This window comes from Podarcis tiliguerta (assembly GCF_965153285.1).
Source record: "Podarcis tiliguerta genome assembly, chromosome: 4".
Lineage (NCBI taxonomy): Eukaryota > Metazoa > Chordata > Lepidosauria > Squamata > Lacertidae > Podarcis > Podarcis tiliguerta.
In genome coordinates, this window is record NC_139537.1 from 61,029,693 (window position 1) to 61,050,474 (window position 20,782).

The 20,782-nt window shown below is 41.1% G+C and overlaps 2 protein-coding genes across 6 annotated transcripts in view; one reads left to right on the forward strand and one right to left on the reverse strand.

Annotated features, from left to right (window-relative positions):
- POLA1 (DNA polymerase alpha 1, catalytic subunit) overlaps nt 1-8,206 on the reverse strand; it is a 183,811-nt gene extending 175,605 nt beyond the window's left edge. Inside the window, exons 1-4 of the mRNA XM_083439328.1 lie at nt 8,074-8,206; nt 2,478-2,599; nt 2,096-2,192; nt 1,144-1,224 (exon numbers count right to left, since the gene is read on the reverse strand). Of these exons, the coding sequence (XP_083295454.1) occupies nt 1,144-1,224; nt 2,096-2,192; nt 2,478-2,599; nt 8,074-8,125 (352 nt within the window). The 5' untranslated portion in view covers nt 8,126-8,206. The remainder of the gene's footprint in view (nt 1-1,143; nt 1,225-2,095; nt 2,193-2,477; nt 2,600-8,073) is intronic.
- A 112-nt stretch (nt 8,207-8,318) lies between these two features.
- PCYT1B (phosphate cytidylyltransferase 1B, choline) overlaps nt 8,319-20,782 on the forward strand; it is a 28,782-nt gene continuing 16,318 nt past the window's right edge. The window contains exons 1-3 of one of the 5 annotated variants that reach the window (XM_083439351.1): nt 8,319-9,788; nt 10,132-11,423; nt 20,324-20,415. In XM_083439351.1, coding sequence (XP_083295477.1) covers nt 11,411-11,423; nt 20,324-20,415 — 105 coding nt within the window. In that variant the 5' untranslated portion in view covers nt 8,319-9,788; nt 10,132-11,410. Of the gene's footprint in view, nt 9,789-10,131; nt 11,424-13,298; nt 16,728-20,323; nt 20,416-20,782 lie in introns of those variants that run through there. The other 4 variants (XM_083439353.1, XM_083439352.1, XM_083439354.1 and 1 more) reach the window with 4 other exon arrangements.

Consider the following 20,782-nt stretch of genomic DNA (forward strand, 5'->3'; position numbering starts at 1 on the left):
GCACACATTAACTTCTGTTAGTAACTATACAGTGTAACTATTCTCATTTTGTTATTTGTAGTTTGGAAATGAAAATCGCTATTTTAAAAAATGTTAACTTATAATAGCCTTACCTCACACGTGCCCATGTGACCACTTTGATGGGTATAAGTAGCCCCATTCCGGGGCCACATAACACCTATTCCACATTTGTAAGAACCTGGACATTTAATGAGGCATGACCTGCACTTTAGAACTCTCTGCCTATTGAGATCAAGCAAGCACCTTCACTTTTCAGGGCCTGCTAAAAACATTCTTGCTTACGACAAGATGCTTAGAAAGTTGAGGTAATTTTAATCCATTTTTGCATTTTAACTACTGCATCTTGTAAAGTAGAGTCATATTTTTTTCTTGATTTTCTTGTCTTATCTTTTTGTAAACCATTTTGAGGTGTGTGGTTTTTTTTTACAATAAAGCAATGTATAATTTCTATGAAATAAACAAAAGGTCTGTTAATGTTTCAGTTGCCACTTCACAGAGCATTTTCTTGAAATTACTCCCCCCCCCCCTTTCAACTTAACTTTCTATTGCTACTCTAGAAACATGAACGCTGATTGATTAAATGATTTATTTGTACAGCAACGCAGTGGAATTGCTTCCTGAAGCAGAAAAAGGACACAGTTACCTGAACTGGCATTTGACACATTCAAACACTAAAAGCAAAACACCAGTAAGTATTTATTACAGATAAGAGCAATATAATGCATACGGTCTCTACTCTGTCCTTCTTGACATGGCCTCAAAGAGGCAATTGGAAGTGTCCACTACTGTTTCAGAATAACATCCGTTTAAGACAGCCTTTCTCAACCTGTGGGTCCCCAGATGTTGTTGAACTACAACTCCCATCACCCCCAGCTAGCAAGGCCAGAGCTCAGGGATGATGGGAGTTGTAGTCCAACAGCATCTGGAGACCCACAGGTTGAGAACCGCTGGTTTAAGACACCATCCAAAGCCTGAACGCTCCTAGCAACGCCAGGGAAACTCCACTTTGTCCTTCAGTGATATAAAAATGTGTACCTTTTCAATGAGTTGCTATGTCTATTCTTCAGTCTAATTTTAATTAACTCCCTCTCGGGAAAGCTGCTAAAAAAAAAGTTCACTCACTTTTCTTGCTGGAATCAAGAGCATCATCTTCCAACTCTTCATCGAAAATCTCCCTGCCATCTTCTACGTAGCCAACACCATCTATGTAGGGAAAGTGTCATACTTTAACCAACGGGCAGCAGACAAACCCAGACTCTATCTGGGTGTGAAGGTCAGCCAAGTTTTGTAACTTGTATTTAGAGTGTCCTCTTGCCAACAAAAATATTGTTACAAATTCAACATGACCGCTTCATTTGTGACGGGTGTTTCTAAAATATGCATCAGCTTGTGACTATCAACCTAACACCAACCCCTGACCCTTTACTTTACTGAAAGCTTTTTACAGGGTTGTGCCAGCTTTTCACATATTCTAGTGGCCTACAGTAAGCACAACCAGCTCACAAAAAGTGGCTGTTGTGGCCCCTCTATTAATACATCAGTTTTGAGGAAAATCCCACTCCCACCCTGAACACTATGGTCCAATTTCTGTTAAAACCACAAGTTATTTTGCAGATCTCATCGATAAAAGCACTGTTCAGACCAGTTACTTTCATTTTTAAGCCTTGATATTATTATTATTATTATTATTATTATTATTATTATTATTATCCCGCCCATATGGCCGGGCCTCCCCAGCCACTATGGGCGGCTTCCAACAGGATATTAAAAACACAATAAACCATCAAACATTAAAAACTTCCCTAAACAGGGCTGCCTTCAGATGTCTTCTAAAAGTCATATGGTTGTTTATTTCCTTGACATCTGGTGGGAGGGCGTTCCACAGGGCAGGCGCCACCACTGAGAAGGCCCTCTGCTTAATAAGTTCCTTTGGATGCACAGAAGGAATTGGATAATCTCTATGGGATTTTTTTTTTTAATTGCATATAGCAAAGATTATCCAAACCAAGGGAAGAATAGCTGTTTTAATGTCAGCACAAAGTCAAGAGTGAAAAATTAAATCCACTTCACAAACCATCATCCACAATCCAGTCATCATCCTGCCGTTCTCTGACAATCTTGGAGTATTGTTCTTCATCAATTTCATCATAAACATTTGTGAACTCTTCAACCTGCAATAAGAAGTTGGGAGCAACCATTGTAACTGTCCCGCTTTTCAAATGGGCCAGATAATAAAGTAAATGAGTAAGTCAGATATGCAGACCTGGTCAGGACTTCTATTTATATAAAGATAACACTGATAAGCACATTTAATAAGTAAATTTAGGTACCTTTCTCTCTGTCTCTCACTCTCTCTCTCTCTCACACACACACACACAATCTCACACAGAGCACAACACAGTAGCACTTCCCCATTATGCATTTCCATGGAACTAAAGCCAGAACATTTTAGTTACCTCATATTTTATTTTTTCACCACCTTTTGCTTTTTTCAAACGTTCCAATGCTTCTTGTCTCCCTTTTTTAACTTTCTTCTCACGACGTGAACGTGAAGATGTAAGGTTTGCAGAATCAGCTTCTGAAAGGCACAACAGTAGTTATTAACAAAGGTTAGAAACAGAGTGCACAACATTTAAATAAGCACACCATTATGATACCAATAATCAAATGCCATGGCCAATGAGAGAGGTTTTTAAATGTGAAATTAAGCAAAACCTGCGAATAACTTTTCCTGCAAAATTAAAGAAATTTTACTATATGCTTTGACAGAATGTTCTCCATTACTTAAAATGAAAACATAAAAATTGACAACATAGCGAATAGCAATTAGTCAAACTCAGAAGCTGGTGATTAGCAATGAACTTTTCTCAGATAGCTAACTAAGGTAAAGATAAAGGGACCCCTGACCATTAGGTCCAGTCGTGACCGACTCTGGGGCTGCAGCGCTCATCTTGCTTTATTGGCCGAGGGAGCCGGCGTACAGCTTTGGAGTCATGTGGCCAGCATGACTAAGCCACTTCTGGCGAACCAGAGCAGTGCACGGAAACGCTGTTTACCTTCCCACTGGAGCGGTACCTATTTATCTACTTGAACTTTGATGTGCTTTCGAAGTGCTAGGTGGGCAGGAGCAGGGACCGAGCAACGGGAGCTCACTCCATCACAGGGATTCGAACTGCCAACCATCCGATCGGCAAATCCTAGGCTCTGTGGTTTAACCCACAGCGCCACCCGCGCCCCTTAAGATAGCTAACTACACATAGCAAAAATCTATATATCTAATGCATAGTTCTCTAGTTAGTATGTTAACAATTTTCTGTGTCTCCATTTTTCTAACATAAAATTTCAATTTTGGCTGCATCCACTACAGCCCCCAGAAAAATCAGGTCAGAACATGGCTGTAGCCAGGATTTATGTTGGGGGAGGGGACAGGATACCCATCTGTCACCATCCTCTGTCTGGCTGTTTAGCAGATCGGGAATGAAATGTCTCAGCAACAGCTGTTTTAAATTACTTTCTTTTGACCCCAAGTGCTCAGAAAAATCCACCAATTTTTTTCTACAATTTCTACTTTTAGTTAAGTATTGTTATTTATTTACTTGATGGGGGGGCAGCTGCCTCCCCCTACTACACCCATGGGTCAGAAGCTGTTGGTGTGGCATGGGGAGGCATCAGGAAGGGGAAACTGTTCATACAAGCTGCCTCTGACTGACCCATGGTGGTCCCCCACTCCCCAAACCTTTCCTGAGGACCGCCTGAGCCTAGAGGATTTTCTGGGGGTGCAACAGGAATGAGGGACAGCAAAGCTAGACTGTGCAAATGGTGTCAAGAGCTGTAGCAGGTGAGTTTGCATTACAGTTGTTATCCAGTGTAACAGAAAAGCCTTTTATTTAATTGTTTTGTCAATTATTTACAAGTATTTTAATAAAAATAATTTCCAAGTCTTGACGGTAACATTGAAACAATACAAAAGACTACAATTCTATACACAAATACCTAGGATGTGACTCCTACTGAACTCCATGTGGCCTATGTCTAAGTAAACTTGTACTGTGGTACCTCGGGTTAAGTACTTAATTCGTTCCGGAGGTCCGTTCTTAACCTGAAACTGTTCTTAACCTGAAGCACCACTTTAGCTAATGGGGCCTCCCTCTGCTGCCACGCCGCCGGAGCACGATTTCTGTTCTCATCCTGAAGCAAAGTTCTTACCCCGAGGTCCTATTTCTGGGTTAGCGGAGTCTGTAACCTGATATGGAACCTGAAGCGTATGTAACCCGAAGTACCACTGTATGAGGATTGCACTGAGACAAAACATTCCAAAGCCCTAATCTTCCACAGTGGAGGAGAGTTGGATGAAGCAGGAGTCCCAACATATAACTCTGCTCAGCTGTTCCAACCAAGGGGAGCTTCACCAGCTGTGCCTGCCAAAAACACAGGAAGGCAGTAGCCAGAATAAACACAGGGTGTTTTGGAGGTGGAGCTGAGCTGACCAAAGCTCTAAACTAAAGCCTGTCTACCTATCTGCTATGGGCCCAAGCTGGGCCTCTCAGCTGGCACAGCAAAACAAAAACAAAAACCATCTTCCCGGGCCATGGTTTGACTTTGCATAATTTTTGAATCTGCTTTCATGGTTTGTCTCTTTCAGACAGGCCATGAATTGTAAGCCAAGGACAAGACTTGGTTGTGCTTCATGGTTTGTCTGGAGTGAGACAAATCACAGGCTCAGGTTTGGATGACATGCCGGGCCGGGCCATGGCTTGGCTTACAGCAGCAGGACCAGAGAAGAAGCAAAGTGGTCTGGGAGCCTACAGACTCTCATGCACCTGCGCTAAACCATGGTTTGGCTTAGCATTACATGCAAACCAGGTCTACTGTGTTGTTTACTCAGAGGTAGCCAGCTTGTATTTGCATTGCAGCATTAAGCATAATATGAAGTTTATAATAAATAAACGAGTCCTGCTTTAAAAAAAACACAAAAACTACAGCTACTCAAGACACCATAAAATTAATCCTGAGAATATGACACTTTCACAAAACAAAGTAAAAGCAAATAAATGGATTTATATAGATGATAAAATAAAAAAAAGTATTCCCTGTGAATTGGCAGGGCTTCCATGTTAAATCCTTCAGATTTAACAGCTTCTGAGGTATCCATGGAGCACAAAATTAGCAGGGCCTATATTTTTACTTTTTTTACTAAATGAAACTTCATCTCCTCCAATTTTCAGCTTGTACGGACATATCACACATACACAAGAGTAGTGAAAAGTCTCTATGATGCATGAGGCCTTCACAGAGCTTTCAAGCAACATATGCTAGAGCCTAAGAATTTGAAATATTTATTCATTTCTATTTACATGAGCTATTCATATTTGAAAGAATAAATATTGTTAATTACCAACTCCAGCTTACAAAAAAATATGTTTTAATCCTTGTACAAGTGTCTTAACACTTTTTATATTAAGAACTATTTAGTTCAATGTTGCTTTGAGAAGGCAACCTTGGTGCCTTGTCCCGCAGGTGACAAAAATCTCCTCACATTCCCAACTGTAGGTAATATTTTCAGCCTTTGGCTCAAATTGCTTTTTAACAATAGCCCTATTCAGGCACAGGGGAAGGGCAGAAGGGCTAATCTCTGTTGCCATTTCAGTCACCTTCTGACTTACCTGACTGTAAGAAGCAGGGCACCTTTTTACTCATGAAGGCTTCCCACATATTTTAGAACCCTAATTATGTAAAGCTTTAAAATGCACAGGGAAGGCAGCTGAAACAGCAACAGAAGAAGATATCGCTAGCACCTTTATCCCTGCTGCGCACACACACACACCCCACAGAGTTAATTCACACTTTACACTCAGAGAAGGTTACCATCTGCTGTTCAAGCAAGTAGGTTTGACACCCATCTAATCCAAGTTAAGTAACTGTACTAGTTTAAGCATCATCAATGATTACTATCAATATATCCTTGCTGTCATTTATCAAAAGAGAAATCTAAATGAAATTCATTTCTGTTTTGCTAATTTTATGGACCAAATTGCACATAAAATTCTACATAAATGGGATAATGTTATATTGAACTCTATGAGGCTTCTAAACAGAAAAGCTTAGGATTGTGCAGAAAAACCCCTAAAGATTTGTAGACATTAAAAGCAGGGTTTTGTTTGTTTTTTTAAAAAAGTGAAGCCATTAAGTCAGATGAATACATAAGTATTCATAAGCATAAAAATGAAGGGAAAGCTTTTTTTGCTGTTTGCAGACACAGCAATATCTGCCATCACTAAACAATTACAGTTATAGAACAGTACTAATTAGAAGTACTAGGAAAGTGTAAAACCTTAACATTAATCTTCTCTCCATGACAGATTACAATTGAAATGTATTTCCATGTATCACCATCATGTTCTCCATAAATGATTCCTTCTAAAAGCATTCAAAAGATCTTCGGGGAGAAAATCAAGGCTCATCTAAGTATTGCTGTCAGCTTTAAAAGACAAAAAAGCATTTTCATTTTGAGCAATTATTACACACCCTGCTGCAGGCTTGAAAATAGCCTCTTGCTTGATTGCCTGGAGGTGATTCGTGCCACAGACAATCAGGCTAGAAAGCAGTTGTCAACTAAGGGTAGCGGGCCCTCCCACCCCACCCATTTCCAGGCCATCAATAAGCTTTCCCAATCTGGTGCCCTCCAGATGTTTTGAACTGCAATTCCTATCAGCTAGGACAGATGGTAATTGTAGTCCAAAACATCTGACGGGCACCAGGCCGGGAAATGTGTGGGCAGCCAGGCAAGTAATATTTGTGAACTACAGTGCAATACTTTGCATGCTGACCTTGACAGAAGCCCCTCTTTTGTTTGTGGAGCACTCTCTCTCTCTCTCTGATGTGAAGGTTACAAGATTACATCCTTAGTAACTTATGGGCCCATATTTCAACAACCCAGATACTTCTTCAGGAGAGGAAAGGAATTTTCTACTACATCTGCTCCATGCCTTATTGGACAGCAACGTTGCCAAGTCACTCCCCTCTCATTTCAACAAACCTTTGTGTTCTTCCCCATGTCCCCCCAATTTGCATATAATATCTCACAAACCCGACTTTAAGACACTTCTTACCCAACTCCTCAGCAAAATAAAAACTCTTTCAAGTCACCAACTCTCTTTTTTTAACTTTAGAGAGGAGAACCTATGTCACCCTGAAGAGAACAGGGAAGCAGCAACAACATTTTTGTTCCATGCTTCCCTCACAACTCCCTTGTGAGGTAGCTAAACCAACTATTAGATCAGCCTCTGCCTCTGTTCGTTTGCCTTTCACAATTACCCGAATTCTATCCAGCCTGCCAGGTAGCTAGCTGCATCTTAAAAGAGCAATGCTGCAGGGGTGCTGTCACCAGTCACTGGCCATTTGGGGAAACAGCCCAAACTTAACAATACTATTATATTGTATTATATTATATTATATTATATTATATTATATTAGCATAATCTCTCTCTCACACACACACACAAACACACAATTTCTAGTCCAATGCAAATAAAGACTCAGATAAGAATCTCCAATTCAAAGGTTTGTTAAGAGGAAGACATCCAATGGGCCCCTGCAAAGGTGTGTTTCTTTTAGATTCCTATTGAACCATGTACACCCTTCAAATGAAAAATGTCAAGGTTTGTAAGTGGCGTTTTTGGTGGCAAATGAAAGCAAAGGTGTCACAGGAGGAAGAAACACTATCCCCACATACATCCCCGAGAGCAAGCACCATAGAAACCAGTGTGACTTACTTCCAGGTAAACATACCAGTACATGACGTTGTCCCGCCTTTCTCTCTCCATTCCAGGACGCATGCCCCCAAATCCACCTTCCCCGTTTGCAGTGGTTTAGCCTCAAGTCAAAAGACAAACAACCACGCGCGGTTGCAGCTTCTGCCGCCCGGGACTCCATACTTACCTGGCCCTGTGCTGCCTCCCTTCTTCAACCCCTCGCTCCCTTCCACCCCCGCCCCGCCTTCCTCGCAACCCGGCGCCCGCCCGACCCGACCCGACGGCGGCGTCTCCCTCTCACCTCCATGGCAGCCGTCACCAGCCCCGTCGCGCGGGCTCTCGCTCAAATCCATGGCGGAAAGGGAGCAGACTGCCGCCCGCAGCGCCTCCAAGCCCGGCCCGCAACTCCACGCTCTCGCGCCAAAGCGCCTGAAAGTGGCGCGAGAAAAGAGACCCAAGTGCCCCGGCCAGGCGAGCAGCCAATCAGAAGCCGCGGTGACGACATCCGTCCTTCCTATTCCGCTTCAGGGTCGAAGGGAAAGAGCCATAAGAGTGGCTGAGCGGCACCTCGGCTGGCTGCTTCGGGGAGGCGGCGAGTTGGGGAGGAGGGAAGGGAGGGGGTGTGTGAATGCGCGCGCACGGCGATGGTGATGGAAAGCTGTGCATCGTTTCCTTCTTTGTACTTTCGTGCATTCCGAATGTGGTGGGATAAAAAGATACGGACAGGGGCGAATTATGGCTGCAGTATGTTTGCAAACCCTAGGTTACCTTTCTTCATGCCTAAAACAGGCAACTAGATTTGTAAATGTAATTAATGTCATTTCTTGCGCATCTTTGGACTTTTACTTCCCATGCTTGGAACGGGTTTGAATTCTTAGCTTTAAAGACTAAAATTTTGACTCTTATTTGGTTTATTTTTTTACCTGCCGATGCGTTGCTTGAATTGTGGTGATTTTATTATTTGTTTGTGGCAAGGGTGCCCATGTTTCCTTTAAATAATGTTTGGATGCTTGCATTACATAATGTAAATAATTAAGTATGGTAGAGCCTATTGCAGGGGGGTTATCTATACCTTCTGTTATATGTAGTTATATAGCAATTCTTGCTGCTAATTATTTCTAGCATAACTTAATGTGAAAATGGTTTTACAGTACAGTATATGGTACTAATCCAGCTCTACATCCACACTATACCTTTAAAGCACATTCAAAGCACATTCCTTCCCTCAATGAATAATAGGCACTGTGGTTTATCCCTCACCAGTACAATTCCCAGTAACTCTGAACAAACTACAATACCCAGAATTATTTGGGTCTGGGGAATGTGTTTTTAAAATATAGTCAGTGTGTATGCAACCTTATTAGGCCACTGTAAAAAAGACAATGGCTTTCTTTCTAAAGAAAAGTGGCAGGTTCAACGAGGTTATTTCCGTCTAAATGGGGTAAACCTCCATTCCTGTGTGACACAGTCGCAATTCTCCCTACACTCCTAAGTGTTTGTATTTTTAATAATAATAATAGACTAAACAAGCACATACATGCACCTGCAGAGTTAACACTTTGGCTACTTTTTCCTGGTGCTTTCACATTTGCCACCATGGACTCCTTTGGGAGGAAGGGCAGGGTAGAAATTTAATTTTAAAAATACTTATGGAACTGTATCATACTGAGTTGGACAATGGCCAGTGTTGCCTGCTCTTGACTGCAGTGGTCAGAGGTCTTTCCCATCACCTACTATTTGATCTTTTTAACCGGAGTTGCTAGGAGTTGAACCTCAGACACAGAAACCTGTCATATGAGTCAGATCATTGGTTATCCAGCTCAATACTCCCTACCCTGACTGGCAGTGGCTCTCCAGGGTCTGACTCAACCCTACCTAGAGATGCTGAGAACTGAACCTGTGACCTTCTGCATGAAAAGCAGGTGCTCTGCCACTGAGCTACAGGCTTCCTTTCTGAAAGCTTCTACATGTATACTTTCACTGTGCTATAGACATTCCTTACTGTAAATAAGGGACGTGGGTGGCACTGTGGGTTAAACCACTGAGCCTAGGACTTACCGATCAGAAGGTCGGAGGTTCGAATCCCTGCGACAGGGTGAGCTCCCGTCGCTCGGTCCCTGCTCCTGCCCACCTAGCACTTCGAAAGCACATCAAAGTGCAAGTAGATAAATAGGTACCATTCCAGCAGGAAGGTAAACGGCGTTTCTGTGCACTGCTCTGGTTCGTCAGAAGTGGCTTAGTCATGCTGGCCACATGACTCCCATGCCGGCTCCCTCATCCAATAAAGCGAGATGAGCACCGCAACCCCAGAGTCGGTCACGACTGGACCTAATGGTCAGGGGTCCTTCCTGTAAATAAGGACATCCATCTCAATTCTGTGCTTGTTGGGGAAGTTGACAGGAAAGCCTTAGACATCTTGATAATTATTTAGTGCATTTAGATCTGGGCATGAATTGCTTTGTCTTTGCTGTTTTAAGGTTGTTTTTTATATACAGTATTATGCTTGTCTGTTTTTAGATGGTTTGGGTGAGGTTTTACACTGGCTCTGTGATTTTATGTTATTTGTATTGAGGTTGTCTTATGGATTGCATTGTATTTGCATAATTTATAGATTTCTGTAAACTCCCTTGGGAACTTTGATCAGTGGGTTGTTCTAGAAATGGCACAAATACATAAATGTTCACTCAGAAGCAACTTATGCAACTTATGCCCAAGTAACTGTGCTTAAGCTTGCAGCTTTTGTCACAAATAATACAGTATTAGCTAGACTGGGGGCGCTGTCATGAAGACCCATAACACATATCAGTGAAGTAGGCCACACTTTAATAGTATTCATGACCCCATTTTAATACTGGGGGACTGAGGCAGAGAGACAGCACATTCAAGGCCATGTGATAGCTGCCCACATTTTGCATGTCAAAGTTTGTTGTTAACAAGCTTAGTAAAAGTCTCATTTAGATCTTGCTCCATAGCCACTCAACCTCCTATGCAAACATTTTAATAATTTTTTGTGTATAAAATACGACATTGGAGTATTGAACCACACTCCTCTGCTCTTGCCAACTAAACTGTTTTTCTCATTCAATCAACACCAGAATGTTAACCAATGACACAGTTAATTTTACAAACTGAAACTGTTGCCATAGCTCCAGTTCAGCTTAAAAGAATAGCCTTTTTATCCTGGTTCTAAAGTTGTTTGTGCAACATACTTAATTATTTCTTTCTTACAACTTTAATTCAAGATAACCATGCTAGTTCCTCTCACTGTATAACTCCAGTTGAATCTCAATGGATTTTGCTTGGGTTTAAGTGCATATAAATGTTCAAAGGCTTGAGAAGGAGAAAAACTGCATGCAGACTTGGGTCGTCATATTGTAAATAGTCTTATCACCAGCAGCTTATGCTGACATGATCTTTAATCCTCGTCATACAGAACAGCTTGGCATAACCTTTGTCCACTTCTTTGAGGAGGGGAAAAAACGCCCTGACGTTTTATCAGGTGACTCAGAACAACTTTAAACATGCTCAGTTTGTAAGTGAAAACCTCAGAAAGCAAAGTGAAAGAGAAGCACATTAGTAAGAATGGTGGGCCATCAAAAACGCAAAATAGAAGGAGCTGCAGCAATTCATTCCTACAAATGTCAGCGAAAGGTGAGTGATGCTTTTATTTCTCTCTGCTAAAAATAAATCAATCATACATGTAATTATAAAATCAGATAATTACTCATGAACAAGATTTTATTTATTTTAACATTTATAATCTGTACGTTTTGCCAAAAATGACTTGTGAAGTAGCAATGTAAAGATGCACATCTTTATTGATATATATTACAGCAAATACAGCTTTAGGGTCTTAGACCACAATGACTGATTTCCACCACCACCTCTCAAAAGGGTGTACACATTATTTGAGGCTTATAGTATATTGCAAGCTAAGGCACCAAAGTAAATAGTGAGACAGTAGTTTAAATGTACAAAACTTAGTAGAAAAGTTACGATTGCATTGTGGTAAACAGTCTGCAGTGGGTGATGTGACATCCCTCATTTCTTCAATATTCTTGTATGCCATTATGACTTAGTAAGCAAATTTTAGCACTTGCATTAAAAATTGGTAAGGCTGCCAGATGCCCAATGTGTCATGGGCCCCATGGAGACTTCTTGTTAGGGCTGGGCAGAGGCGGGGGGGGGGGGGGAATAATGGGGTGTGCAGCTGGATCCTGGGGAGGGACCCAGCTGTCTGGAAGGTTCTGAACTGGGTACTGAAGAGGTGCAGAGTGGATTGTCAGGGAAGATCTCTACTCTGGTCATCAGACATCCAGAGTACAGTGACAGAGCGACTTGATGCAGCACTGCCTCCTGCCTGCAAACTGCTTCCCACCCCTAGAGGGGGACCTGAGGCTAGATCAGACAATGAGCCAATCTTGTCATTTCCACCTCCATTTGCAAGGATGCAGCAAAGGCAGACCCAGCAAACCCATCCTATATTCATAACAGTGTCTGCTTGCTTGCCCAGTCCAATGGCTTGGGATGGCAACTGCAGGAATGAATGTGCCCACCCTGCTCTACAGAAAAGGCATATATGGATGGGGTATCAAGTTTTTGGACACTGCCTTAGCTTATGCCTAACTACGCTCTGAACTTCTGAACCATGTATCCTAATATATGGTTAAGCATTGAAGTGAATTTTGCAATGAAGCCTTTGGCAGCTACCAAGCTATGACCATGTGTGGGAGCCAGAACACAATCAAATACTTTTTTTCAGGGGAGAAGCACCTGTTTGTTGTTTTATTGTGGTCACCCCTAGCTAAATACACAATGCTGCTGACCTACCTCACAAGGCTGTTGTTGTAAATGATACTTAATACGATTTTTATTTACTTAATGTAATAGGTTTCTATCTCATTTTCCTATGCAACTATATTCAAAGTGGCTAGCAATGACTCCAAACACTAAAACTATAAAATCACAATCTAAAACCACAAGAATACACGTTCTAAAAATACCATATCAGAGTCACAAAAAAGAAAACACTTGGAAAACAGCACCAGAATAGCCCAGTGAAAAATATGTCATTTCAGCAGTATCTATTAAAACCCAAAAGTCTGCATTTCAGCAGGATCTATTAAAACCCCAAAGTCTGCATAAGCTGGTGAGTCTTAAGACCTGAAGGTGGGAAGAGAGAATATGATGGATCTCCCCAAGAATGGCATGCCACAATTGTATATAAACTTAAATAAGGTGCTTTGACCATTCCGAAGTATTATATAATTGCTAAATATCATCATCACCAATAATACATTAGCTACAAGAATATGTTGCAGTTTGTCATATATTTCCAACAACAAATTTTTGAGTACTGGGGCAGTTTGATTCCCCTGCAACAGAAATGCTTTATATTCATGCAGTGACTGAAAACTCTTGAGTAAAAAGGCTTTTATACAACAGAAAATCATTGGGAATTATTCTTTAGTTTGCAGAAGATTTCAGCCTTAATGATAAGACAAAAATAAGTAAAATATTGGTCCTGATCCCCCCCCAATATAGTGAATTTTGGTGAAGTTTTGTTACACTGTTTTGATTTGTTTTGTTACTCCTACATCTCACAAACTCTGAACTTCCTCCATAGTCCATTTTATATGCCCTTTTTTGCTTTCTCTTCTGACTTTCCCCCCTTCTCCTCTGCATAAAGCCATCCTCTTTGTCTGAAGTGACATTTAAATAATACAGCTTATCTGTAAAGCTTTAGCTATGAGTCATTCTGCTACAGCTGGTTTAGCTTCCATTTCACCAAGGATGTTGTTTTTAATTATGTTGCTAGAGTCGAAGCAACTTCCACAACTAAAAGTGCTTTCAGAGATCTGCTTCCACTGGTACCCAGAGCTCCAGAGAGGAAGCAAAAGTTCCCTCTAGGAAAATGCCATCTAGTACTGGATATTGACTGTGCCGGCAATGGTTCATGCAGATCCTGCCAGTACATTTGCACTAGCAACAATAAGCATAATCAGCCCCATATGGATTGTGGATGTTAGTCACTGCCTGGAAGTGCTTTGAGTTGCCTTTTTACTTTGTTGCAAAAGCTTAACATTTATCATGGCCTGGTATTAAGACTGAAATATCAACTGCTCAGAGAAGTCAGACCGACTCACCGCCCTTTCCTAAGTAGAGCCCTCCATCTTGGATCCTGCACACCATACACTAAAACCTGGTGAAATACCACTGCCCTCTAAGGAGTGGACCTCAGGCTCTTCCAGTGAACAGAAGAAACCTTTCCCAACTTGGGAAGTGTTATTCAACCAAATCACTACTATTCTAGCCTTCACCTCCTGGAAGGAGCTAGTGTCTGAAGAACAAGACACGGGTCATTAAAGATGTAGTCAGTTAAGGTCACTTAAGGGGATGGAGCTCCCAGAAAGACATTGCTGGCTAGGCTATAAAACCCCGACCATTGCTCCAGGCTAGAGCTGAGGTCATGTCTGTAACCTTAGTTGGGAAATTGCTGGCCATGGTCCTGAACTCACACCAAGAATCTCTGGGCCAATACCTGCAATTATGTCTAGTGTGCTGGACCTGCCCTGTTTCAGATCAGTGCCAGATTTCTTTGTGTCCTCTTGCTTGTGCTGTTGGATCTCTGGGATGCTAGAAACTCTCATGGATCGGGAGAATTCCATAGGTGTCTTTGTATTATATCTTGTAAAAAATAAATATGGGTCTTTGAAGGGTATGAGTCCTGTAAGTCATGTGATGTGAAATGGGCACAAAAGATGGTCAAAACAACCATCTACTAGATTGTCCACTTATCAGACACATACCTGGAGCTCTACAAGTGCTACATGAAATTACATGAACTGTCATAGATATCTAAGTAGATGTGTGGAAAGAAGGCAAAACCCCAAATACACTTCAAATGTCTCTTATTTTTGTGATATATCAGTTATCCAGAATGCAGCTTCCATACCTATAAGCACCATCTGTTAGGACTGGATACCATGCCAGAGTTCTTCAGGCCCTAGTTGGTTTAATGTCTGTGCTTCACTTGTTGCTCACCAGTTGCAGCCTGATTGGGATTAGCAAGCCTCCAGGAAATGCTAGCTCAGTTTTGCATCCGAAGTTTAGGTAGGCTGCTGGTTTAGATACACAGGCTGCTCTCTCTTTTGGTTTGGCTCTCTCTCTCCCTGAAACACACACTTTCTCTCTGGCCTACCTCACATTTTCCACTTGCCTGCCTACCTGTGCTTGAGAACAGGAACTACATCCAACTGACTGTTAATTGGAGTTTCCAGAATATAATGACATGAAAGCTTTGAGATTTGCTTGGGACTACATATGGACATGCCTTAGTTTGATTTCTTAGGCCATCTATGGCTCATGGTTCTGGATGGATTCTTGCAAACACACCACAATTTCAAACATCTAAAGCAGTCATAATTTATTCAGTGGTATTTGTGAGCATGGCAGATTTTAAAAATAAGTGGCACACAGCTACTGTATATGGTTTAGTAAACAATTCAGCTACTGAAGTGTGGATGATATTAGGAGTATGAACTGAGGACTGGCTACACAAAACCCTGCCTTATACTGAATCAGATCACTAGTCCATGTAGCTCAATATTGTTCATACAATTTCCAAGGTTACAGATGAGATCTTTTCCAGCTCCTCTACCTGGATATGCTGGAAATTAAGCCTGTGACCTTCAGAATGCAAAACATTTATTGTATTAGTGTAGGCCTTCTACCGAGTTCAGGTTACATGTAAAAATAAAAATAATCATACATAATAATAATCACATGAATACTATTTATCTGAGGAGCTGTCCTTTCAGTACCTCAGCACTGCTGATATTTGTACACATGAATGTAAATTTACCATGTCAAGACTGCATTATTTTGCCAAGTTTGATCTGGACTGTTGAGTGATCTAGCTCATAATTTTCCAAACGCTAAAAGGTCTTTGGGAAGGAAATCATATTAGAATTTTGTGCTTGGACATGAAATCATTCATCAGATCAGTTTAACATGTCAGCATTCAAAGGAAAAGTCCACCCATGTTGATTTAACTATGTAAAAACTGTATGAGAGTTGGCCTGATAAGAGGGTTAGGTTACTTACTGAGAGGTGGTTGTAAGTAATCTGTTTTGCATCACCATGCTGATTGCTAGTACTGGTCTGGAATGTGCAAAATCCTAAATTAGATGTATGTATATACTGGGCATTTTTGCATCCAAGAGTGCAAATATGTATGAGCAACTAGCACATTTAATTCAGGAAAAATAAAGCAGGTCATGCATCCAAACGTGTACTGAAATAGAATATTAAGTCTTAAACCATTATTTTTCAAATAAATAAAGACTGCTTTTTGTTTTTGCAAAATCAGAAAAGATATAGCCATGTAGATATATATTTTGCAATAAAGCTTTGAAGGAGATTTGTATAATGCATAAATACATCTGTGTTTGTACCAAAAAACTACAAAAGCACCATATAAAGAGGGGTGAGGGAGAGAGATGTTCTGCTGGCATTCATATCAGCCCGCCTCCCAGTATATATCACATAACTCAGTTAAAGTGGTACTATGATGACAGGAACCAACCAGAAAGCACCATGCAAATCAGAATACTGTATCCTGTACCAGCTGCTCTGTTGCTAGCTGGTTGTTATAGTGATAAACTGAGGCCTTGCCTCTTGGCTTCTCCTTGAAAGAAAAACCTTTAATTTCTCAAGGGAAGGAAAAGAAGCGAAGGGGGAGAAGGCGGGGGAGAGAATTACATGAGGAAGGAAAACATTATCTGACTGAGAAGAGAATAGCAGAGAGGGCATCACCGCAAGCAGCATTCACTGGCCATGCCAGTGCTTGCAACTAATGCTGAGTCAGAAACAGGTATCCCAACATCCCTTTCTAATGAGCTTCCTTCAGAAACCATGGAGGAGATAGAACACACATGTCCTCAGCCTCGACTGGTAAGTAAGAGACAAAAGGATACATTTATTTGTCACCCTTTGAGCTCTTTGTCTTATTAGGATGTAATGAAATCAGTACTTTATAGCCTGAATAGAAATTAGAAAACAGCTTCATCCATTTTAGCTCTTTGTGTTTATTGTCTATATTGTGAAAATGTGTATTACAAAGTATTAATTATATCTACTGCATTAAGAAAGACAATTTAGGGATTGTTGCATGTTTCTCTCTTTCAACTGAGTGTCTCGAGCTATGCAAAATTAAAATTAAAAAATGGTGCTTTCCCCATCCCTTTGTTAGGTTCAGATTGCAACAGAACTCTTCCTTTACTCCTTGCCTGTTCTTTGCCTTTCTGCTGATTTAAAAAAATGAAATGGCAGGGAAGAAGGGATTTAATCATCAAAAAAGCAAAAACTGCCTTTTAGAGAAACACTGGAAAAGAATGTAACAGATCTCACTTTTTGTTTTGGTTTTCAGGGATTCCAGTGTGCACAAAATGGATGATATTACTTTCAAGCAGTTGAGAGCATATGAGTTGGGACAGTAGCATTAGGAGAAAATCTACATTTCTTCAGTAATTAATCTATAGAAACTGTGTTTGTAAGGAAGCTAGCTGCATATAGAATTAAGCATCCCTTCCTCACTGCATGGATGCTGTTCTGAATTAGACCAGCACCCACTTTGAATATTTTCATTACCATTGTTTCACATATACATTTTGTATCAATCAAAAATTTTGCTCAGATTTTTTATAAGGGGGGGGGATAAAGAGTTCAGCTTGGTGGTTCTCTGAAGTTGTTCGTTGCATAAGTTATGCTTGAGATACTATAAGAGCTACTATGAAAGGTTTGCATTGTAAGAGATGAGTGCACTAGCAGATTATAATTAGGAAGGGTAAAAAAATGGCCTCTGATGTATGTGAATAGGATTGGGTTCACTTCCAAAAGTAAGTAAGCTACACTACTAGGCCAACTTACCTGGGAGTCAGTGCTACTTATTCTGTAAGGGGTACATGAAAAGGATATCTAGCTTCATCCTAACCACGCCCCAGCAATCTAATACGAAGTACCCTGGGGGCTACATACTGTTTTCCATAGCAATAAATACTTTCCCCATTTTCCTTTCCTAAAAAGTAGTTTAATCACTCCCATCACTGCTTCCTGAGAAAGCAAAACACAGGCAGCCAATTTGCCAAGCTGTCACTGTGACGTAGGCAGTAGTTTAATACTTTCCCATGGAGACTATTAAAACACTGAAATGGAATAATAACTTTGATTTTTACCAGTGTTTAAACAATCATTTAATGCTTACATTCAACTTTCTATTTTAGACGCTATTAAAATTCCATAATAATTGATGAACATGACTTAAATTAACTTTTTAATAGGGATGAGTTGGGGGGTTTTAAAAAATGTTTTGTTTAAAGCATGGAGATGGTTACAGACATTTTGCATTGAATTGTGCTTATCATAACTGTTAAAGAGTTTCCTGTTGAAACCTCATGCACAACAAAAATATCCTGGAATATATTAGAATCCCATCATCAGACAAGAAGAATGAAAATTATTTATTTATTTATTTATTTATTTATTTATTGTTTCTTTATATCCTGCCTTTCCTGCAAGGAGCTCAAGGTGGCATACAGAGTTCTCCCCATTCCCATTTTATCCTCACAACAACTCTATGATGTAGATTAGGCCAAGAGAAGTTGACTGGTCCAAAATTACCAAGTGAGCTTCATGGCTGAGTGTGGATTTGAACCAGGTCTAGTGTGAACTTGATACTTGCATCTGCATTTTGCCTATTGTTGTAGCATTCATCTGGGAATGTTTATTGCTTCAAGAACTATATTAATATTACCAGAGTTTGTTTTCAATTTCCACAGCATTTTGAATGAAATACAGGAGCGACACTGTGTGAATCAAGATTTATGAAACACTTTAACTTCTAACATAAGCATATGGTGGGACTGTACATATTCCTATCCATAATCTAAGTCCTGTATGAAATAAATGTGCTGTTAGCAAGGGTCAAGAAAATACAGCTTTCATTTGGTCGGGATTCAGCAAGAAACATTTATTGAAGTGGTAGAGAATAAATAGGACAATGCAGGAAATGACTTTGTACATACAGTGGTACCTTGGGTTACAGACGCTGCAGGTTACAGACTCCGCTAACCCAGAAATATTACCTCGGGTTAAGAACTTTGCTTCAGGATGAGAACAGAAATTGTGCTACGGTGGCGCAGGGGCAGCAGGAGGCCCCATTAGCTAAAGTGGTGCTTCAGGTTAAGAACAGTTTCAGGTTAAGAACAGACCTCCAGAACGAATTAAGTACGTAACCAGAGGTACCACTGTATATTGGAGTTGTTTGATTGAAATCACCCCACATGAAAATTGTGGTCTTTGTTTGAAACCTCAGAATATAGACAACATAGAGAACTAGTAGGATTCTGAAAGAGTTCCCATGCCAACTGATTCTGGGCCTCTAAACTCAAAAGGATCAGAAAATTACAAGGCTCCCTCCCCTCCCTGCTCACTGAAGCAAGGTCTACAGGAGCAAATGGCCTACAATAACCCTTTCAGATAAAAAAAGAATTAGAAAACAAATAAGGAATACAGAATTGTATATGCTCTTTCCCTCTAATGTTAGATTCAGTTTAAAAACTGCAATCCTCACCATCTATTACAATTGGCCATTCTTCCTGGGGTTTGTGGGAAGTGAAATCCAACATTTAGTCTTCACACCAGCTCTAGTGGTGCTGGGGATATGTATATAAGAATATTTAGATGGTTGCCAGAGAAACACTAAAGTTGTGAGCTTTATTCAATTATGTTGGTTTCACATGGAAGTGCTTTCACACAAGGAGTTTGCCACACAAAATCTGAGGGGGCATAGTCACAAGAGAAAGCCACACCCCATGACAGAGGTAGCTAATGTGGTGGACAGCAGCTCCCATACAGCCCGACAACATCCGGAGGACACAATGTTAGCTATCCCTGTCCTATGAATTTCAGAACATTTGGAGTGGCCTCTGGGAGCTTGGAAGTTTATAGGCAATGCACTAACAAAGTACTTCATTATCAGTCGTGTAGTTAGTTATTTAACAAAATTTATATACCACTTACAAAAGACCAGATCCAGGCACTTTTGGAAGAAACTGATTTTCTGGATGCATTTCAGTCGGGGTTTAAGGCCTGGTTTTGGCACAGAAACTGCTCTGGTCACCCTGTGTGATGACCTCTGTCAAGAAAGAGACAAGGGAACATGTCCCTGTTAATTCTTCTCAACCTCTCAGTGGCTTTCGATACCATTGACCATGGTATCCTTCTGGAGCGACTGTCTGAACTAGGGGTGGGCAGCATCGCTTTGTGGTGGTCCCAGTCCTATTGGGATGGTCGTTCCCAGAGGGTGTTGCTTGTGGAATGCTTTTCAGCCCCATGGAACCTTCACTGTGGGGTTCCTCAGGGCTCAGTCCTACCCCCCACATTGTTTAACATCTACATGAAACCACTGGGTGGGGTTATCTGGAGGTTTGGAGGATGTTGTCAGCAGTATGCTGATGACACTCAGCTCTATTTCTCCTTTACATCTGCAGGTGAGGCAGTGGAAGTGCTGAACCAGTATCTTGCCTCAGTAATAGACTGGATGAGAGGCAACAAACTGAAATTCAATCCAGATAAAACTGAGGTACTGTTAGTGGGTGGTTCCCTAGACCAGATGGGTGGGAGATCACCTGCTCTTGATTGGGTTACACTTCCTCTGAAGGAGCAGGTTTGTAGCTTGGGGTACTCCTAGATCCCTTGCTATCACTTGAGGCTCAGGTGGCTTCAGTGGCCCGGAGTGCCTTCCATCAGCTTCAGCTGGTGGCCCAGCTTTGCCCCTATCTGGACAGGGATAGCCTAACTACTGTTGTCTATGCTCTGGTAACCTCAAGGTGAGATTACTGCAATGCGTTCTATGTAGGGCTGCCTCTGAAGACGGTTTAGAAACTTCAGCTAGTGCAGAATTCAGCAGCCTGGTTGCTCACCAGAGCAAGACAGATTGAGCATATTAC